The sequence below is a fragment of the Dendropsophus ebraccatus genome, chromosome 5, assembly GCF_027789765.1.
Source record: "Dendropsophus ebraccatus isolate aDenEbr1 chromosome 5, aDenEbr1.pat, whole genome shotgun sequence".
NCBI lineage: Eukaryota > Metazoa > Chordata > Amphibia > Anura > Hylidae > Dendropsophus > Dendropsophus ebraccatus.
In genome coordinates, this window is record NC_091458.1 from 46,496,477 (window position 1) to 46,516,676 (window position 20,200).

The window sequence follows — 20,200 nt, forward strand, 5'->3', positions numbered from 1 at the left end:
GGGCCAAGGTCCTTCGTTCATTCAAAAAAGTTAACATGGCTATAGATTTCCTATGCGATGCCGCCTCGCAAGGAACCAGATTATCCGCAAAATCTATGGCCCTTTCTACAGCCGGACGCAGAGCCCTTTGGTTAAAACCATGGGCTGGTGATGCCAATTCAAAATTCCAGCTATGTAACTTAGAATACCAACCTGGCAGATTATTTGGCCCTGAATTAGATAAAATCATGGAGGAAATGTCCGATAAGAAGGGTAAATCCCTTCCACTGACCTCCTCGAGCGGATCATACAAAAATCGTAGTTCCTTTCGTAGGAACAGATCCCCTCAGAGAGGAAAAAGTCGCTACCAATCCAGGGGGAAAGGTAGATATTACAATAAAAGAGGTGGAGGTAACCAGCAGAAAAAGGAGTCCACTAAGAAGCCGGACTTCTGACGCCAGAAGCATACCTGTGGGGGGGCGTCTAGTTCATTTTCTTCATGCTTGGGAAGCATTAATAAAGGATCCTTGGATCGTAAGCATTATCAGACAGGGTTATGTGCTTCCTTTATCAACTGCCCCCCCCCCCCAAGGTTTCTTACCTCCCTTAATCTAGGTCCAATAAAACATCCGGTGTTGGAAGAGGAAGTTCTCCACCTCCTAGCGGTCGAAGCCCTAGAAGATGTCCCTCAGGCGGACATCGGTCTAGGTGTATATTCTCCAGTGTTTCTCGTGCCGAAGCCATCCGGAAAGTGGAGGCTTATTATAGATCTAAGGTATCTAAATCGGTTCATGGAAAAGAAAAAATTCCGCATGGAGAATATAAGGACCGTAAAATCCCTCCTCCAGGAGGGGGATTTTATGGTATCAATAGATCTCCAGGATGCCTACCTCCACATACCTATCTTGCCTGCCCACAGGAAATTCCTACGAATAGCGATTCAACTCCAAGGGAGAATAAGACATCTGCAATTCAAGGTACTTCCATTTGGAATAACCTCAGCTCCCTTCATTTTTTTTTTTTTTTTTTTTTTTTCTGTTTCAATAAGTTTTTATTAGTACAATTTTTCAAAGTTTTTACATACAGTAAGCCGGAAAAACACAGAGAAAGTCATAACAAGTCGCAGTGAAAAAAAAGCATAACAACCACCCATATAATAATGATACAGTTAAACAGCATCACAATGATAGTGAATAGCCGGTGGGCTCAGTGAGTGGTAGATATGTTGGAAACATGTTTGCATGACGCTAAACAAATATATAGGAAAAAGCAGGCATATGTAATCTAGTAACAGTTGCAGATTAAATAGTCCTAAGACGCCAGGGACCACACAGTCAGTGTCTTATGCATACAATAAGCATCAAAGGACCATGAATATAAAACATAAAACAAACAAACAAACACAAGACAACGTGTGCTAGGAAAGATAACACAGAAAGATTAGTGGCCCTATGTGAGATAGTTACGTCTAACACCGTATATGTTATAACGGAAAAGTAAGGCGGGTGTAGAAAGTGACAGTGTAAAACGCTAAACAGCGTATAATGGGTATAGGCCACATTGCGAGGATATAATTACAATTGTTCTGATAAAGATTAAGCAAGAAAAAGCTATTAGGACCCACGTCGTAATGCTGAGAAGCAAATACGACTGGAGAGAGTGTTGGGGGTAAAGAGTCCAGCCTAGCGAGGAGCCAGTGACGTGTCCAATTAGTAGAAGAGTCACTCAATGTTCCAGGAGTTGAGTAGGCGAAGTCCATCTTCTAAGCTAGTAACATAGTGCATAGACTGGCCATGAGTAATTAACAAGTGCGCAGAATTATACCATTTATAAGCAATGTTCTTGTCCCTGAGTGACCTGGTAAGGGCGCCATAAGTTTTGCGAGCCCGAAGGGTCTCCGGTGAAAGGTCCGCATATACCTCAATGCTGTGGTGATTGTCAGACATTTTTGTGCCTCCCCTCATCGCCTGTAGTAGTGAATTTTTCACAGGTAGAAAGTGCACCCGCGCAATAACGTCCCTAGGAACAGTGGAAGGAAGGTGCTGTGGCCTAGGAATTCTCCTTGCCCAGTCGATCATTAGTTCTCGGTTAGGAACATTAGGCAAAGTGCGTTTGATAAGCGATTGAATGTAGGCAGGTAGTTCTAAAGAGGTAACAGATTCCGGAACATTGCGAAACTTGAGGTTATTCCGCCTGTTAAAATCCTCTTGCAACGCATTCTTAGCCTTCAGTGAACGCACCTCCTCCTCCAATCTTTGACAAGTGTCTGCCAGAGCGTTGTGGGCCACAATGATTTTGCTCAGTTTTAGTTCAGCTAAGAGAGCCCTGTCATCCACCGCCCTCACCGGGGAAGACAGGGAAGAAAAAAGGCGGTCCAAGCCAGCAAGCAGGGAATCTCTGAACGATAGGAGCCATTCTTTGAGTTGAGGAGCTAGCACCTGGGATACACGGTCCAAGCAGTTGTCAGTGTCCCTCTTTACCTCCACCAGTATTGGAGAGCTCAAAGCAGCAATAGCAGCAGACATTGGCGAGGAAGATTGGTGGCATGATGCAAAAGCAGGCATTAAGGTACCAGGCTGAGGGGGACTAACTGAGCTGGGTAGTTCCCCATCCAGGACACGGACACTGCGGAATTCAGGAGCCAGCGGTGAAAGTATGCCGGTCTCCACAGCGCTCTTTTCAGAAGCAGGTTCTAATGGAGTGGGCAAAGACGCTGCCGGAGAAATTTGCTCGGGAGCTGCAGTCTCACAATAATTACCTTTGTCGGTAAAGAGCCAAGAGAGATCCGCAATAGATGATGCACAGGAGCCCGCAGCAGTCTCGGATGGAAGAGGAGAAGAGGCTGGTGGGGGCTCTAACACCGGGGAGAACTGACGCTGTTGCTGGCATATATCAGCCGGATCCGGCCGAGGGGAGTCAGAGCCTGTGTTCTTGACACTCCGGTTCCTCCTCCTAGCCGCCCGGGAGAATGTGGGAGCAGCAGCTGGTACCTCTCGGTGCCGGGCGGTGGGCTCAGGGGATAGAGAAGCCTGCCACACTGCGCGTACCTCCGCATCCAAGGCATCAAGCGACGAACCAAAAGCTGAACCGGCGCCATCTTGCTTCTTTGCGGCCGTCGGGAGAGAAGACTGTGCCCTTCTCCGCGCCGCTGCTGAAGCTTTCTTCGAGGTGAGGGGCATCTTGGAGGAAGAGGGAGTCGGTCAGGAGCCCCCAGGACAGGAACAGGTACAATCCGTGCGGTACAACTGCTGGTAAACGCTGGAAAGGCCGGAGCTCAGGCAGGACACGTCCGAACTCCTCCAGCTCCCTTCATTTTTACAAAGGTGATAGCGGCGATCATGGTCAACTTCTGGTTACAAGGGATAAAGATTATACCTTACCTCGACGACTGGTTGATTATGGCTCAGACTCAGACTCTTCTGAGTACTCAACTGGAGTATGTCATGGACATTTTGCTCCAGTTGGGATGGCTAGTCAACCAGGAGAAATCAGACCTGATCCCGTCCACAACGAAGTCATTCCTAGGATTCATCATAGACTCCAGACAGATGAAATTATTTCTTTCTCCTCCCAGACTGATTCGGATCCAGAGAGGCGCACAGTTTCTCATTCCTCCTCGACAGGTCTCACTCCGAACCCTAATGAGATTCCTGGGACTGCTCTCCTCTGCTGCGGAGGCAGTTCCATGGGCGCTCTGGCATATGAGGTATCTCCAGAAAGAAGTTCTCTCTACATGGAATCGGAGACTAGAAGACCTAGACGCTCTGCATGTCCTGTCAACGGAGACAAGACAGTCACTAACTTGGTGGAGACAGGTAACACATGGAGTTTCGATAGCCGAACCACAGTGGACCACGATTACGACGGACGCCTCAGGCTCAGGTTGGGGTGCACATCTGGACGAGAAGATGATTTCGGGAGTATGGAGCAAACAGGAATCCTCCCTTCCATCCAATGTTCGAGAGCTCAGAGCAATCTACCTAGCTCTGTCACACTTCTCCCCAATATTAACACAGAAGGCTGTCCGGATCAGAACAGACAACATAGCTTGTGTGGCGTATATCAACAAGCAAGGAGGTACCAGATCATCTCTACTTCTCAGAGAAGTAGAGTGTATCTTCAGATGGGCAGAGCCCAGGATAGCCAGGCTATCTGCTCTACACATCAGGGGCATCCACAACACCTTGGCAGATCGATTGAGTCGAGGGTTAACGGTCCCGGGAGAATGGTCTCTTTCCAGGAAAGTGTTCATTCTGTTAACCCGGAGATGGGGTCTTCCAGAAATAGACCTCATGGCATCAGCAGAGAATGCCAATCTGAAGAACTTTTGTTCCCTCTACTCAGTAGACAATCCGTCGATAGTGGACGCCATGTCCATTCGATGGACCTTCCAGTTGGCATACATATTTCCTCCAATCTCTATGATACCGAGGGTACTCATAAAGATCAGGATGGATCAGGCGTCAGTGATCATAATCACTCCCTTTTGGCCCAAGAGGTCATGGTTCAACCTCCTCATGAATATGAGCAGGGGGTAGTTTTGAAAACTTCCTTTAATACCACACCTGATATCGCAGAGACATTATCTATGCCAGGACCTTCAAAGCCTCAGTCTCACGGCGTGGAGACTGAGGGGGCCATATTAAATGCCAGAGGTTTGTCTGAGAGGGTACTCTCTACCTTATCTCATGCTCGTAGTGCGTCTACGAATAAGTCTTATTCCCGGATATGGAAGATCTTTCAGGCTTGGTGCCTTTCAAAACAGATCAACCCTTCCAAACCTAACACTCCTCAATTGCTAGAATTCTTTCAAGAAGGGTTTGATAAAGGGTTAAGGTCGGGCTCCATTAAGGTTCAGATAGCGGAAATTTCTGCCCATCTGAATTATAAATTGTTCCAGATTTTGGATATCAAGAATTTTGTTAAGGGCATAACAAGATTGAGACCTAGAGTCACCAAACATGTAGACTCCTGGGATTTATCTTTTGTCCTCAGAAGTCTTTGCCTTCCTCCTTTTGAACCTCTGAACGAGGTTGACTTAAAGTTTCTTACATTTAAGTGTACCCTACTGTTGGCAGTAACATCTGCTAAACGGGTAGGAGAGCTTCAAGCCCTAGGATCTACGCCTCCATACGTCATCTTCGCTAAAGATAAGGTGACACTTAGATTTCTACCAGGCTTCCTACCAAGGGTTCCGACATTTGCCAATATTAATGAACCGGTTATTCTTCCAGTTTTTTCTCCCATGACCCAACCTCAGAGTCAAGTTGATCTCTCCTTGTTGGACGTTTCTAGAGCTCTAAGAATTTACTTATCCAGATTGGATTCGTTTAGGAAAGAGGAAAACTTACTAATTCTGTTTTCAGGGAAAAATAAGGGAAAGAAAGCATCCAAACCCTCCATCTCCCGATAGATTTGTGATTCTATTGGTTTATGTTATTCTTCTGCAGGAAGACCTCCACCGGAGTTTACAAGAGCCCATTCCACTAGATCAGTGGCTTCGTCTTGGGCAGAAAGAGCAGCAGTGCCATTGCAGGACATCTGTCAAGCTGCCTCATGGTCATCATTGTCTACCTTTGTCAAGCACTATAGGATTGAGGAAAATCTTTCATCAAGAACGGCCTTTGCCAGGGCTGTTCTTAACGCTGCCTCTACAGATGACCCACCCTAGGGAAATTTACTTGCTAGTTCCCCATTCTCTTGTGATGCCAATGGGACGATAGGGAAGCAAAAATTATATTGTTAATTTGTTTTCCCTGAGACCCATTGGCATCACAGGACTCCCTCCCTGTTATGTTTCGTGCTATGAGACTGACTAGGTGAGGGGGGGGGGCCACTTATACTTCCGTGGGAGGGGATTAAAATAATTGATTAATTGTTTTCATTAAAAAGATTCCTTCGTCCCAGGGGCTCGCAGGGGCGAATATACCCCATTCTGTTGTGATGCCAATGGGTCTCAGGGAAAACAAATTAACAATATAATTTTTGCTTACCTCTCCCTGTGCCCCTGCAGCTCTGGCTTGCTGCTCCAGAACCTCCTGATGGAATGTCACCACCCAGTTGATGGACTGCCCACTCATCTAGTCTGTGACTAGGGCAGGACACCGCAGCTTGGCTGATGGGGCAACCTATCAGCCAGGTTGTTTTCCAGATGAATCGGAACTCACAAGGGAAAATGCCTTTCGGTGGGGTCCCCAAGCCCTGTGATGTGATGTTTCAGGGGCAGATGGAGAGGTAAGTAGTTATTGTTAATTATGCTAAACCCCCCCCCCCCCCCCCCCCGGCTGGTTGACAAAGTTTAAAAATCGCTTGACTTCTTTAGTAACTTGACTTCACATCTTCACATGTACCGGTTCCGCAGCGGATTTCTCGCTGCGAATTTGCATTGAGACCCGCTGCGCATCCCTGCCCAGTAAACTCTATAGACAGACAAACTCGCAGCAGGATGCACATTCCGGTGTGAGTTTGTCCGCAGCCCACCCCGGTAATCCCCCGGCCGCTGAAGCCTATACATCACCTGGTCCCTGCCCTGGCTTGCTTCGGGGCTCCCGGCGTCTTCACGTCCTGCTCAGCCAATCAGTGCACTGCGGCAGGGCAGTGCATTGATTGGCCGAGCGGGACGCGCTGAGGACCCCCGAAGCAAGCCAATGCAGGACCAAGTGACGTATAGGCTCCGGCGGCCGGGGGGTTACCGGGGCGGACTGCGGACAAACTTTGAGTTTGTTTGCCCATAGAGTTTGCAAGGCAGGGATCCGCAGCAAGTCTTGCTGCGAATGCGGTTAAGAAGAATCTGCCAGCTCCTCTCTCCTCCTCATAGAGCACACACCTTTGGTCAACTATATGGAGAAGATATATGGAGAACAGTTATGAAAGCCCAGCAAGGTTTGGCCTCCGCACTATATAGTAATGCCCCTGTACCCCATACAGCTTTTATCTGTCATATTCCTGTGTTAAAAGGAAAGCTGGACTGACTGGTTGCCATGGCAATAGATAATTTTATTTGAAGCCACCTTGATAGATTTCCCCTAGTCCCAACCCCACTAGCAGCACCAGGTATAAGCCCCGCCTACTCTTCTCCCCATTACGTCTCTACACGCACGTTCCACAGAGCCCCGCCCCTTACGTTACGCTCCGGATATGGGCGTGGTGTCTTGCCGTGCGGGCCTGCCTTCTGGCGTCGTGACTTTGTGTCGCTGGTCAGTCGTTATTCGTGCCGTAGTTGCGCTTACCGGGGGTCGCGGTTTCTTTTAGCGGGCACCGACTGCGAGGCGTTATCTGGTAGGTATGGGCCGGTGTGTGTGTGGAGAGCGGTACCATGCGGGTGGAGGCTGGTTGTGACTGTGGAGCAGCTCCTGGGACTACGTAATTTGATAATGGCGGCCAGCTGTGACGTAGCGGCTCTTGGCGGGAGCTTTCCCCTAGGATGGGCGAGTGTTGTGCGGGAGGCCGCAGCAGCGTATTCACACGTGTGGGCCGTGTCCTCCGTGCTGCGCCACACAATGGAGGCAGCCCCACACCTCGTGTCTGTGTGATACTCCTGAAGGAGCTGCTCTCCGCGGATATACAGGGTAATGTCTGTATACTGCAGCTGCTGCATCACTACAACTGCTGGGATCCGGGGATTCTGGGAGTTGTAGTCTAGTGGCAGCTGGAGAGCCATCCCTGTGCAGGAACACTGCTGTTAGTTGTGTATGGATCTGTAGAGTGCTGCTGGGCTACATCAAGGGTAGACTTATTGGTTAAAGTGACTGTACCACCAGGCCCAGGCTGAAGCACTGGAGGCGGCCGACCCACCCTTAGTGGGAGGAAACCCCAGCCCCTCTATGATAGGGTTCCATTGATTCTAATGGAGTCACGTCATGGAGGGGCTGGGATTTCTTCCCACTAAGGGTGGGTCGGCCGCCTCCAGTGCTTCAGACTGGGCCTGGTGGTACAGTCACTTTAAGGGTGCGTTCACACGTACGGGATCTTCAGCAGATTTAAAGTTGCAGATTCAATGCAAAGTAACTGCCATCAAATCTGCTGCAGATCCTAAGCTGCTGCAGATCCTAAGCTGCTGCATTTCCTGTACGTGTGAACGCACCCTAAAGGTTTTTGTTTTTTGGGGGGCAAATACCACTTATCCCCTATAACTCTAAAATATTACGACAGTCCTTGTTCCCAGAACACAGAAGCTGGGGTGTAAGGATTGTACATTGTACAGATCCAGACAACCAAAAACGAACTGATGTCAGAAAGTGCCAGTAATCCTGTGCTTCAGCCTGGGCCTGGTGGTAGTCATTTTAAACTTGAAATGGGTATTCTGAACCCCCTGGTGATCTCCGTATGGGACACTGCCAGCTCTGTTATGAATAGAGCTTCCGGGCCAGCATGTGACCTGTGACTATTCATTCCTATGGAGCGTCGGAAAGAGCCGAGTACACTGGAAAAACGCTGTACTTGTTTGTGCCGACCGGAGGCTCTAGTCATAACAGAGCCAGTGGGGTCCAATACGGAGATCACCGGGGGGTTCGGGGGCCAGAGCCCTGTGATCTCCTACTTTTTTTCCGGAATACCCCTGAGGGTGCCTTCACATGCACCGGATGCACAGCGGATTTCACACTGAGTTTGCAGCAAAATCCACTGCAGACCTGTTATAGTGAAGTTCTATGGGGTCACATATCCGCAGAGGAATTTTCATTCCGCTGTAGATATGACCCAGCCCCTTTAAACCCCACATTCCACAGCCCCAGCCTGAAGCTTACATTACCTGCTCAGCACCACGGCTGTGTGAGGCTCCTGGCCCCTCGCTCCCCATCAGCCAATCAGTGCTGCTGTGCACTGATTGGCTGATGGGGAGTAACAGAAGCCGGGAGCCTCACACAGCCGCGGCGATGAGCAGGTAATGTATGCTCCGGGGCTCCAGGATGCGGGGGGGTTAAAGGGGCTGGGTCACATTTCTATAGTGGAATGAAAATTCCGCTGCGGATATGTGACCCCATAGAACTTCACTATAACGGGATCTGCAGTGGGTTTTGCTGAAGACTCGCAGCATGAAATCCGCTACGGAATCGGTATGTGTGAAGGCACCCTTAAAGGGTTTTTTTAGGGATTGATGGTCTATCTACACAGGGTAGGTCATGGGCCATGGATCGCAGGGTGCCAGCAGTTGGCTGAGTTCAGTATGTAGTGCCCAGGTCTACATAGTGAATGGAGCGAACTGCTTCTCCCCCTATGTAGTGTGGGTGCTGAACAGCTGTGGTGTCAGCGATCAGTGACTGAGCACCTGTCCTGTGGATAGCTCATAAATCTGTTTTTCCAGGAAGATCCCTGCAAATAGAGGAGCTGGCAGCATGATATAGAGCAGTGTTCCTCAATTGTGGCTCCCCAGCTGTTACAAAATTATTACTCCCATCTGGATACCAATCATAGATACCAATCATTCAAGGCTTGTGATCTCTCTGCTTTGGTTCCACTCCTCGTTCTGGGGTAAAAATGCTGATTGATAGAGAGAAAGCCAACCCATACCCCTGTGGTTAGGTACTTTGTAAAAACTTCCATGTCAGCAGGACTTCTGCTATCCGGTTTGCGGGGGCAAGATCGAGAGAGGTATATGTAGGGTTTTTTTTCAATCTGACAAATGCCACATGGAACTGACCCTAAGAATTCTTTTGTTCTCATTTCCACACTAGTACATATTGACAATGCTAGAATGGAACAGTTCTTAGCCAAATACAATTACAAACTAATGGAAACTCCATTTTTTTTTTTAATATGACGCTAGGGTTACCTGTTACAGGCTACTGTGCAGAATGATCTCTCCAGTTTTTACAGTATAAATATATAGATCCCTGTTGTGCCTAAACTTGCTGAATGTAATGTTCTCTCTTACAGCTTTTACGCAGAGCGCTTTGCCGGGTACATCTCACACACTAAGGCGCAGCGATAAGTGTTGGCGATTTATAAAAATTAAACGCAAATAAGCGCTGCTATAACAATGCCAAACAGGGAGAATTATGCGAATGGTGGCAGCAGCGTTAGTGGCGGTGAGGAAGCGGCTTCGGTTGTGGATTATTTGTGCCGTGACTTTCTCCGCAACGTATGCAGGCGAGGGAAGCGCTGCCGCTTTAAGCATCCAGACTCCAGCGACGTTTCTGATCTCGGGGTGCAAAAGAACGAATTTGTCTTCTGTCACGACTTTCAGAATAAGCAGTGCGTTCGCATTAACTGCAGATTTATCCACGGCACCAAGGAGGATGAAGAGCATTACAAGAAAACTGGAGAGTTGCCTGCTCGCTTGCGACACAAAGTGGCGGTCGGCCTTGGCTTGTCACCCACCGACCTGGCTAATAAGGATGAGATTCCAATCTGTCGAGACTTCCTAAAAGGTGACTGCCAGCGTGGGGATAGGTGCAAGTTTCGCCATTTGCAGCGGGACTATGATTATCAGTTTGAATACCCCTGTGATATAAGGGCAGGGGCCCTCAATACAGGCTTGAGTTCCGGAGGCCTACCGGCTACCACAGCACGTTCTTTTGAGCATTACGGAGCACACGATGGGATTTCTGAAACTGACTTCTCATCCACCTATCGCTTTGGTGACCGTTTTGATGATCCTGTAATGAAAAGGCGACGAGTGGGATATGATGGTTACTACAATGCATCCCCTGTTGAATACCGTATGCTAGAAGAAGAAAACGTCATGCTTAGGAGACGTATTGAGGAGCTGAAAAAGCAAGTCTCTATTCTGGCAGCAACCAATGAAGTTTTGCTTGACCAAAATGCTCAGTTTCGCAGTCAAGCCAAGGTGGTAACACTTAGTACCCTAAGCACCACAGCACCAACCAGCGAACAGGCAGTGGGCACCGTGACTAACTATAACCACGGCATCGCGCAAACTCACACCACACTAAGCAGCCAGGCATTGCAGCCCAGACCAGTCACACAGCAGGAACTGGTGGCCTCCACTGGTGCACCTGCTCCCACACAGACCAATGCAGCCCCTCAGTTGAACCCTGAAATTACACCCCTCTCTGCTGCGCTGGCGCAAACCATTGCTCAAGGCATGGCTCCCCCACCTGTCTCCATGGCACCTGTAGCAGTGTCTGTTGCTCCAGTTGCTGTATCTATGGCTCAGCCCCTTCCTGGCATCACCATGAGCCATGCCACTACACCCATGGTAACTTATCCCATAGCTTCACAAAGCATGCGCATAACAGCCATGCCACACTAATCTGTTTGTCTTAGCCCTTTTGATGTCCAGCACCCTAGTGACATTTTGCCAAGATAATGGGTGCCATCAGTGTAGTGCATTATGCTGGTGGGGGGAGGTACTAATGCATTATAGTGCATAACACAAGTATCGAGAAATGTGTATCTATTTACACATAAATTATAGGTTTTATTAAGGTGGGTTTCTATTTTTTTTTTTTTTTAAGAATTTCCTATGTTTTGTGTTCACAGTACATGATCCAAATACTTTATATGGGAGATGTAAGGAAGGCAATAGTTTTCCTTATTTAAAACTTGCTTTACTAAATTACAAAGCCTGTGCCCATCTGGAGATGTTGCCCACAACATATTTAGTACTTTCTACATGAAGAAACCTACCAGTCACTTTCTTAAAGGGGTATTGCTAGTTAAAGCAACATCCTCTATCTACGAGGTAGGTGTCAGATCATGGGGAGTCTGATCTTGAGGAGCCCTTGTGGTCTCCAGTGCTTCTCAACAGTGACTTATGAATACGCATTGCTGCTCCAGTCATTGTGTATGGAACTGCTGAAGATAGTGGAGCATTGTACTTGGTTATCTCCAGCAGCTCCATAGACCATTAATGGAGTGGCGGCATAGATGTGCAACATAATGCTCCACTCAAATACTTGAGGAGAGTTCTTCGGTCAAACCCCTGTGATCCCACTCTTGCTCCTCTGCTCATCAGATGTTTGTACTGACCATCTAGTGTGTGTATAGGGCCTGTTGAGTGCCTTATGCATTACCAGAAGTATCTGGCAGTGAGTTGCTAAAACATTTTTTTTTCCCCCCATTGAAATAGCCATGCATACTTGACTAAGTGTGCACATTCATGGGGACATGGTGGAGACGGCCATCAGCAGAATAGGCATCTAGCTGACATCTATAATTGTATAGTCAGTTTTCTTTAGACCGTTTTTTTGTTGTAAGGACCGCTTGGTCGCAGCTGCCCAATTTTTCCATTATCCTGTGCGGAAAGGTAATATCTAGAGATGTTCCTGTGATTGGGTACTTCAGATAGTCAAAGGTCCTCAATTCCCCACAATTGGGTAAAAAAAACCTAATGTATGGCTTCCCAAAGAATGTTTGTTTTTGGACTACTTTGAAACTAGGATGCTATGTAATGACTTCTGTACTACTTCAGTCTATTTTCATTGCTTACTATTGTGATCTATTTTGCATGGTGAATGGCAGCATTTCATTGTTTGCATATCATTTCAGTTCTATTCATGTTACTGTGACGTAGAAAATAAATTGATCTTGTGTGTAGAGTTTTTGTGAAGTATATAAAGTCTCTAAACATCTTTATCTTGTTTAAGCTGCTTTTACTTTAAACCCCACACACTCCATTATACTCTGTTACAACACAGCAAACCATGTGCACGAGTCATATTCTAATCCAGCAGGGTTTATGAAACTGGACTGCCGTGGTCATGTCCATAGTCGCCTGAGCTTCCAAGGGCTGGAGCAACTACATGCCGATCAGGTGAGGTACACATGTCATATGTACTCTTTAAGTTTGCTCTATATTAGTTGGCTTCTACTCCAAAAACTGCACCAAAGGGGGGACATTTATCAAACCTCTGTCTGTCCCATTTTGAACAAAAAGGTCACTTTTTTATTATGACATTTTTGATTCTGTAAGCCTTGCCTCAATGTAGCCATTGCCATTTAATGGGCAAGGTAAAAATGTCTGTTATGGAAAAGATAAGCCGTTGCCACAATAGTCTTTCCCTAAGCAGCGAACACTTGAATGTTTAGCTGAGAAGACCTCACTACGGAAGGTGTATAGGCCCCTTAGAAGGCTTCCCTTTACAGCTCTTGTAACAGGAATTTTGCAGGCTTTTCACATTGTAAGGCATGCTGTCTTGGCTGTAGGTTTTTCCTGATGGTAATTTAAAAATCTTGGCCTGAACACAGACTGCACCAGAAATAGAACTACACATTTTCACACTGTGTATTTTTACATTAAACAGTGGTCGTTAAATGACACTGCAGCATTACATTAGAATATATATATATATATATATATATATATATATATATATATATATATATATATATATATATATAGAGAGAGAGAGAGAGAGAGAGATCTATCTATTTATACAAACAAACCCTCAATGCTGGACAATAAATTCAAGTCGTAACAAATTCAAATCCAATTGTCCAGTATTGCATTTTTTTGGTAGGGGATATATAGAGATTCAGCTATTAAAGGGAACCTGTCACCCCCCGTGCCGGGGTGACAGGCTCCCGACTCCCTATCAGGTGAGCCAGTCAGTGACAGAGGCGGGATCCTGCCTCTGTTACTCACAGGCTGAGTGGATTTGAAACGTCACCTCTCAAGCCCGTGTCAGAGACACCAGGAAGCGGCAAGGCAGTGGGGACTGGAGCGCCGTGATACGGGACCCGACGCTGGAATTGGGGAGGTGAGTGGACGTTGTTGCTCTCAGCAACGTCATCCCCGGCCATATAAAAAAAAATAAAGGCCGGAGTACCCCTTTAAATGGTCATTAAACCAGTGGCCCCATAACTCAGAGGCCCAGATTCATCAGTTTGCATGTAAAACAAAACCTGCTCACTGTTTAGCTCTGGTAAGATGAAAGCTGAGATGTGATGGGTTTCTAAGTTTACTCTAGTTTCTCTTTTGATAAATCTGAGACAAAGTTGTACAGGGGCAGGTTGGCCGCACCTGCCCATAATAGAAATTATTGTGCTTAGAACAGTGAAGACCGATGATGTTTGGCTGCCTTAGCAGGTCCTTCTCAGCTTGTTATAGGATGCATCTACATAGGCGTCACTTCCCCTCTGCTATGTAGAGAAGAAAGGTGTTATAATTACAGGGGCCAGTGCACAATCATGGATTACTACACAGCACTAAGCTGAAGCTTGGAAAACAAGACGAATAGCACATGAATGTCCTCCATTGCCTGATGTAGGTGGCCGGGAAAATATAGAAGATGCTGCCGCTGGCCAATGTAAGGCTCGTTTCACACATCCATAGTGCTGGCAATAGCTTTGGATATGCAAATACAGACTACTATGAATGTATATGTAACAGTCTGCATTTGCCTGTAGCCATTTATTAAAGATTTCCAGCCAAAACAAAAAAAATACATAGAAGGCAGAGTGCGAAAACATAAGAATCAATACCTGTCCCCATGCGCGTTAACCACTGCATTACCGGTCCAGGGCCCCTGCTGGCCTCCTACCACGTCATAAACCGGCTCATGAATGCCTGCATAGCTAGTCAATCACTAACTGGCTGAGCAGGCTCTTTCCGTCGTATTGTGACAACACCAGAACCTGAGTGAGACTGGAGCCCGGTGGTGGTAAGGGAGCTGGTAACAGTGCAGCATGGGGGACAGGTAACTTTTGATTCTTATGTTCCCGCTCCCCCTGCTGGCTATGTATTTTTATTTTGGCCGGACATTAAAGTGTACCTGTCGTTATAACTTTCAAAATGTAAATCAACAGCAGTTGTGATATAAAGCAAGTTTGCAATATAGTCAATTTTTTTTTTGTTATGGAAAAAAACGTCACTTCCTGTTGTACGACGGACGTTTGACTCAGGGCTGCAGGTTTAAAAGTTGTTTTTTAGGACAATAACGCCATCACCTGCCGAACGGACCCCAGGACAGACCTTGGTTAAAAAGCAGCTATCCGCAGATTGTGGGTACAGAGTCACTTTAAGTGGCCCTATAAGTCAATGTAATGACAAGGGAAAAACCAAGGCCGGGTGCTTAAACTAGTCATCCTGAGGCAGGCCTAGTAATGTGCAGCCGAATCCGGTGGATATGCGCAGTGCAATTGCGTCCTATGTCTGATGTACTGCGCGTGTTTAGAAAGACTGATTATGCTGAGGCTATTTCGGACATGCACAGTACAGCAGAGAGAGGACGCGGTGCACCGTTGTGTCTGCCAGTCATGGCTATGCACTACTTGGCCCTTTATCCTAATGTAATAAAAAGTGATTAAAATGATACCACTAAAACTTTACCTCATTCTGCAAAAATTCAACCTGTCAGAGCTCGGTCAGTGGAAAAAAAAAAAATGGTGCCCAGAATATGGCGACATGAAAATACATATCCTTCTATGGTGTAAAAAGTTGGAAATCATTGAACAAGTATATACATTGGGTATTGTCTGCAGAATAAAGTTATCTCATTTAGACTGCATAAAGAGGGACATAAAAAAAATTATTATGAAGAAGCGTTAACCCCTTTAGGACTAAGGATGTTACTGTACATCCTTTTTTGTGGTGAGTTACCGCTCAAGGACGTCCAGTTACGTCCTGTTATGAAACAGATGCAGGAGCTTCACCAGTGCCATCCCGTGGCGGATCCTGGCTGTCAGTGATAGCCAGGCACCTGCCGCTTCTGTCACGACCCTCGCCAAGTGCGGATCCTGGCAGTTAACCCTATAGGTGCTGCGATCAGGGCAATTGTAGAATAGAGGGAGACTCTTCCCTCTTTTCCCATCAGGGCTGTGCGGAAGCAATCGCACAGCCCCAATGGTTGCTATGACACCAGGATGCTTCCCTGAAGCCTCCTGTGTCATAACTACGGTGGCTGACCAGGCCCAAGGGTCTTGGGCCCTAAAGGGTTAAAGGGATTATTGACAGTGGAAGAACATGGCTGATTTCTTCCAAAAATAGTGCCACAACTGTCCATGGAAGTCTGGTTTGCTGTGGAAACTTCAATGAGTTCTGTGCACGAACTTTATTAAGAAGAAAAGGGCTATTGAGCATAACTCACTGATGCTTAGGGCGTTTTCAGAGGCAGCACACAGACACTTCAAAGCCCTGACTATGACAGGTATGCTGTAAGGGGCTGTTGAATCACATCCTTATTAAGAGATACTAATACACTACAGAACTAATAGTATAGTGTATTATGCCTGTGAGTAGACTATGATAGGGTATCATCAGCTTGTTTTCATCAGCAATTTTTTTTCCGCCCAGCAGATGGCAGTATGAGCTCATTTATTGCTATCAGGCCTGCACACAGACTATTGTTGCGTGACTTCAAGTCCAACTGCTTTCCCTTCACACATTTTTTATTTTTCTCTTTGATACTTCGTTGTTTAAAAAATAAAAAAGGTCATGCTAAAATCGGGTAAAAACTTGCACGTTAGTGTACTTCAATGGAATGCCACTGCTGCACTGCAAAAAATTCTGTAAAGCCACGGCCTACGACTGACCACAAGCGTGACAAAAACATTTACTGGAAGATCTTGTGAGGGTTAAATGTTGATGTCTAAGGAGGCATGGAGTGAGCAGCTACACATAAAATAAATGACTTCTGTTTTTCATGAGTCTCAAAGGCAACAGTTTATTAAACAGTAGATTATTAAACTTTTGCGAATGTCCTACAATTATTGACCATAATACATGGAACGATAGTTGTAATTACAATCCTTAGTACAGTCTAGTTTTCAATCGTAATAACGAATGAATGATGTGTACATACACCAAAGGGTTTCCGATTAGTGATTAACAATAATTTTATGGTCAGCATACAAATTTTCGTTAGTCGTTTGCTTAAATTCGAACAATATAGCGATTTTTTTTTTTTTTTCACTATTATCTTTCCGTGTAATAGGGCCCTTAAAACCCTTTCACATGCAGTGATATTTTCCAGTCCATGCCAGAAAGCAAGTGCTGAACAGCGAGATTGGAACTTGTTTTCAGTGTCTTTATAAGGTATGATCAGTTGCGTGGCCGGGCCACACGATTGATCACAGTATTGTTTGTGCAGCCATTAACATTATTTTCTATCGACCACACGTCTCCTGTATTAGATTATAGAGATAAATTTTACTGTCTGTGAAGAGATCCAGTCAGCCGACATGCAGGCATTTTCCTGCTCGTTGGCTGATTGCTAATACGGACCAATTATTGGCCAAAGCTGCAATAAAGAAATGACTCCATATGTATGAAAGCAGCAGAGCTGAGATGAGATTCTTACACCTTCAGATTGTCCTATTCTCTCAACCCCCTTCTACACTAAGTAATATTGCTGAGGCAAAACTTTTAGCATCCAGTTTAGCACTCATTTGCTGCAATATGCCTTGGTACTTTAGTAATGCCGACCCACACCCACTTTCACTTCCTTCAATTGCACATTCATTTTTATTATATTTCATTTTCTGTGGGGAAGAAGTGAATCACTATCCAACTGTGATACAGAGCAACGTGTACTCCTGATTTCCTAGATTGAACAGCTCTTTATTATTACTTATTTCTGATCTTAAGGGTGTGTTCACACAGCCAAGCCATAAATTACCGTATAAAAAGCCAGGAACGGATCAGAAAAAGTGGAGGAATCCTATAGTATTGCCCTTTAACATGTGTAATGGTTTTGAAAGCCCCCCCCCCCCCCCACACACACACACACACACACACTAGAGCTCTATACAACGGGATCACTATCTCCCTATTCCTACTGGTTATACCTCTTGCTATACAGCCCAGCATACGATTCCATGGCTGGTCCCGTTCATGGCGGCGCGCATATCCACCGGCTCCATAGACACCATTCTATGGCTGGGCCGATTCGGAATCGGCCTGGCCATAGAATGGTGTCTATGGATTGTGTACAAGCCACGGAATCCACAGCAACTTCTCTGCGCGGATTCCGTAGTCTGAACCTACCTTTAGAAATCACTACTAAATCCTTCTCTTCTGCAGTCTTTGCTAACACAGAACTGCCGATGTGATACTCGGATAGAGGATTCCTCCTCCCCAAGTACATTATTTTACTTTTGGAAACATTGAACTGCAGATTCCATTGTTTTGACCACTTATCTAGCAAAGCTAAATCATTTTCTATATTTCTGACACCTCCAGGAATATCAACCCTATGGCACACTTTTGTGTCGTCAGCAAACAGACAAACCTTACCTACCAAACCTTCCCCTATGTCACTATCCTTACCTACCAAACCTTCTCCTATGTCACTATGCTTACCTACCAAACCTTCTCCTATGTCACTAACCTTACCTACCAAACCTTCTCCTATGTCACTAACCTTACCTACCAAACCTTCTCCTATGTCACTAACCTTACCTACCAAACCTTCTCCTATGTTACTATCCTTACCTACCAAACCTTCCCCTATGTCACTATCCTTACCTACCAAACCTTCTCCTATGTCACTATGCTTACCTACCAAACCTTCTCCTATGTCACTAACCTTACCTACCAAACCTTCTCCTATGTTACTATGCTTACCTACCAAACCTTCTCCTATGTCACTATCCTTACCTACCAAACCTTCTCCTATGTCACTATCCTAACCTACCAAACCGTCTCCTATGTCACTATCCTAACCTACCAAACCTTCTCCTATGTCTCTTAGGCTAGGTTTACACTGACGTTTTTCTCTCCGCCACAGTTCCATTTAGCTGTTGCGTTTTTAAACAACATAAACAGAATCTGACGTAGCCATCCAACACCCCACTCATTTCTATGTATTTTTATTGTGCTCCGTTTGCATGTATTCTGTCAGGGTTCCGTTTTTGTGAACGGAGAAAGAAGTCCTGCATGCAGCTTTTCTCCCTCCGTTTGAAAAAAAGAAACACAAACGGAAAGTGCCCTTTACATCCGTTTGCAAGTAAACAATTTTCATCGGTCATTTCACAGAGCATGCACAGAAGTGAGAAACCAAAGAAAAAAAAACAAGGCTGAGTTCACACTAACGTTTTTCTTATTTGCTAACGGATCCGTTCATATTAATTGAATGGATAAGCAAAAAACTGCTGAGCAGACTGATGCAAACTGATTGCAAAATGCTCTCCTTTTTTCGTTGTCCGTTTGCATTTTGGCTTTAAAAAACTGACTTTGTCCATCAGTTTGCATCAGTCGGCAACCATTTGCATATCAGTTTAGGCTAGACTAATGGCCCTATTCCATGGGACGATTATCGTTCGCATAATCGTTAACGATAAACTATCCATACAACCGCTATTACAAAAGACCTGAAATCGTTAACCCATTTACACAGAAAGATAATCATTACTTAAGATCGTTCTTGCGGTCGTCGATATTGTGTGCGTCACTACTGCGAAGGACCGAACGACGTCTTATTCAATGTGAACGATTTGCGAACGAGCAACGATAAAAATAGGTCCAGGTCTTAGGGCCCTATTCCACGGGACTATTATCGTTCGCATAATCGTAAATGATCCAAACGACCGCTATTGCAAAAGACCTGAAATCGTTCGCACATTTACATGGAACGATAATCGTTACTTATGATCGTTCTTGCGGTCTTGTCGTCGCTATTGCGTTCGTCACTACTGCAAATGACCCAACGATGTCGTATTCAATGTGAACGATTTGCGAACAAGCAGTAATAAAAATAGTTCCAGGTCTTATTAAACGGTCAACGATTTCTCGTTCGGTCGTTAGTCGTTAACTGCTATTCTACCGAACGATTATTGTTTAGATTCGAACGATTTAACGATAATCTGAACGATAATCGTCCGGTGGAATAGGGCCCTTACACTTGTAATGTCGACTACATGCAGGGTATAGATCAGCAGAACAGTATGCCAATATATACTGGCTTGTACCCATTCATTTCAATAGACCAAATGAGTAAGTGACTATGTTCTGGCCATTTCTGTGTTGACAAGTCGTGGCCACTTGGGTCTGTTCTGGGTCCTATTCTTTTTTATATCTTTGTAAAAGTTCTTGCTGGGAAATAGTAATGTTCCTCTGCCACCCATAAGGTATCATAAACGTGGACAGAAATGGCTAACAGTATCTCACCAACAACTGATTGTACTTCAGTGATGTCTTATCTTGTATAAGGAATATATACAGGGAAGGTTGTCACTTACTGATAAAAGTAGGAGGAGGCCAGACTCTGGACCCATTACAAGTAAATACTGATTTGCATTGCGTGAGACTAGATCCAACAGGATGAAAAACGTCCAATGCAGCAGCCTGCATGGCTAGGACTAACCCTATATTCTCCCCCCG

At 45.7% G+C, this 20,200-nt stretch overlaps 1 protein-coding gene across 1 annotated transcript; it reads left to right on the plus strand.

The window, feature by feature from the left end:
* The first annotated feature begins 7,093 nt into the window (after positions 1-7,093).
* On the plus strand, positions 7,094-12,477 carry ZC3H10 (zinc finger CCCH-type containing 10). The gene is made up of 2 exons (XM_069970027.1): positions 7,094-7,257; positions 9,853-12,477. Exon 2 carries the CDS (start codon positions 9,956-9,958, stop codon positions 11,189-11,191), a length of 1,236 nt encoding a protein of 411 aa, XP_069826128.1. The 5' UTR covers positions 7,094-7,257; positions 9,853-9,955; the 3' UTR covers positions 11,192-12,477.
* The last annotated feature ends 7,723 nt before the right edge of the window (positions 12,478-20,200 follow it).

Bases quoted from the DNA above. Each gene is read 5' to 3' on its own strand.
- ZC3H10 (XM_069970027.1), top strand. From the start codon at position 9,956: ATGCCAAACAGGGAGAATTATGCGAATGGTGGCAGCAGCGTTAGTGGC.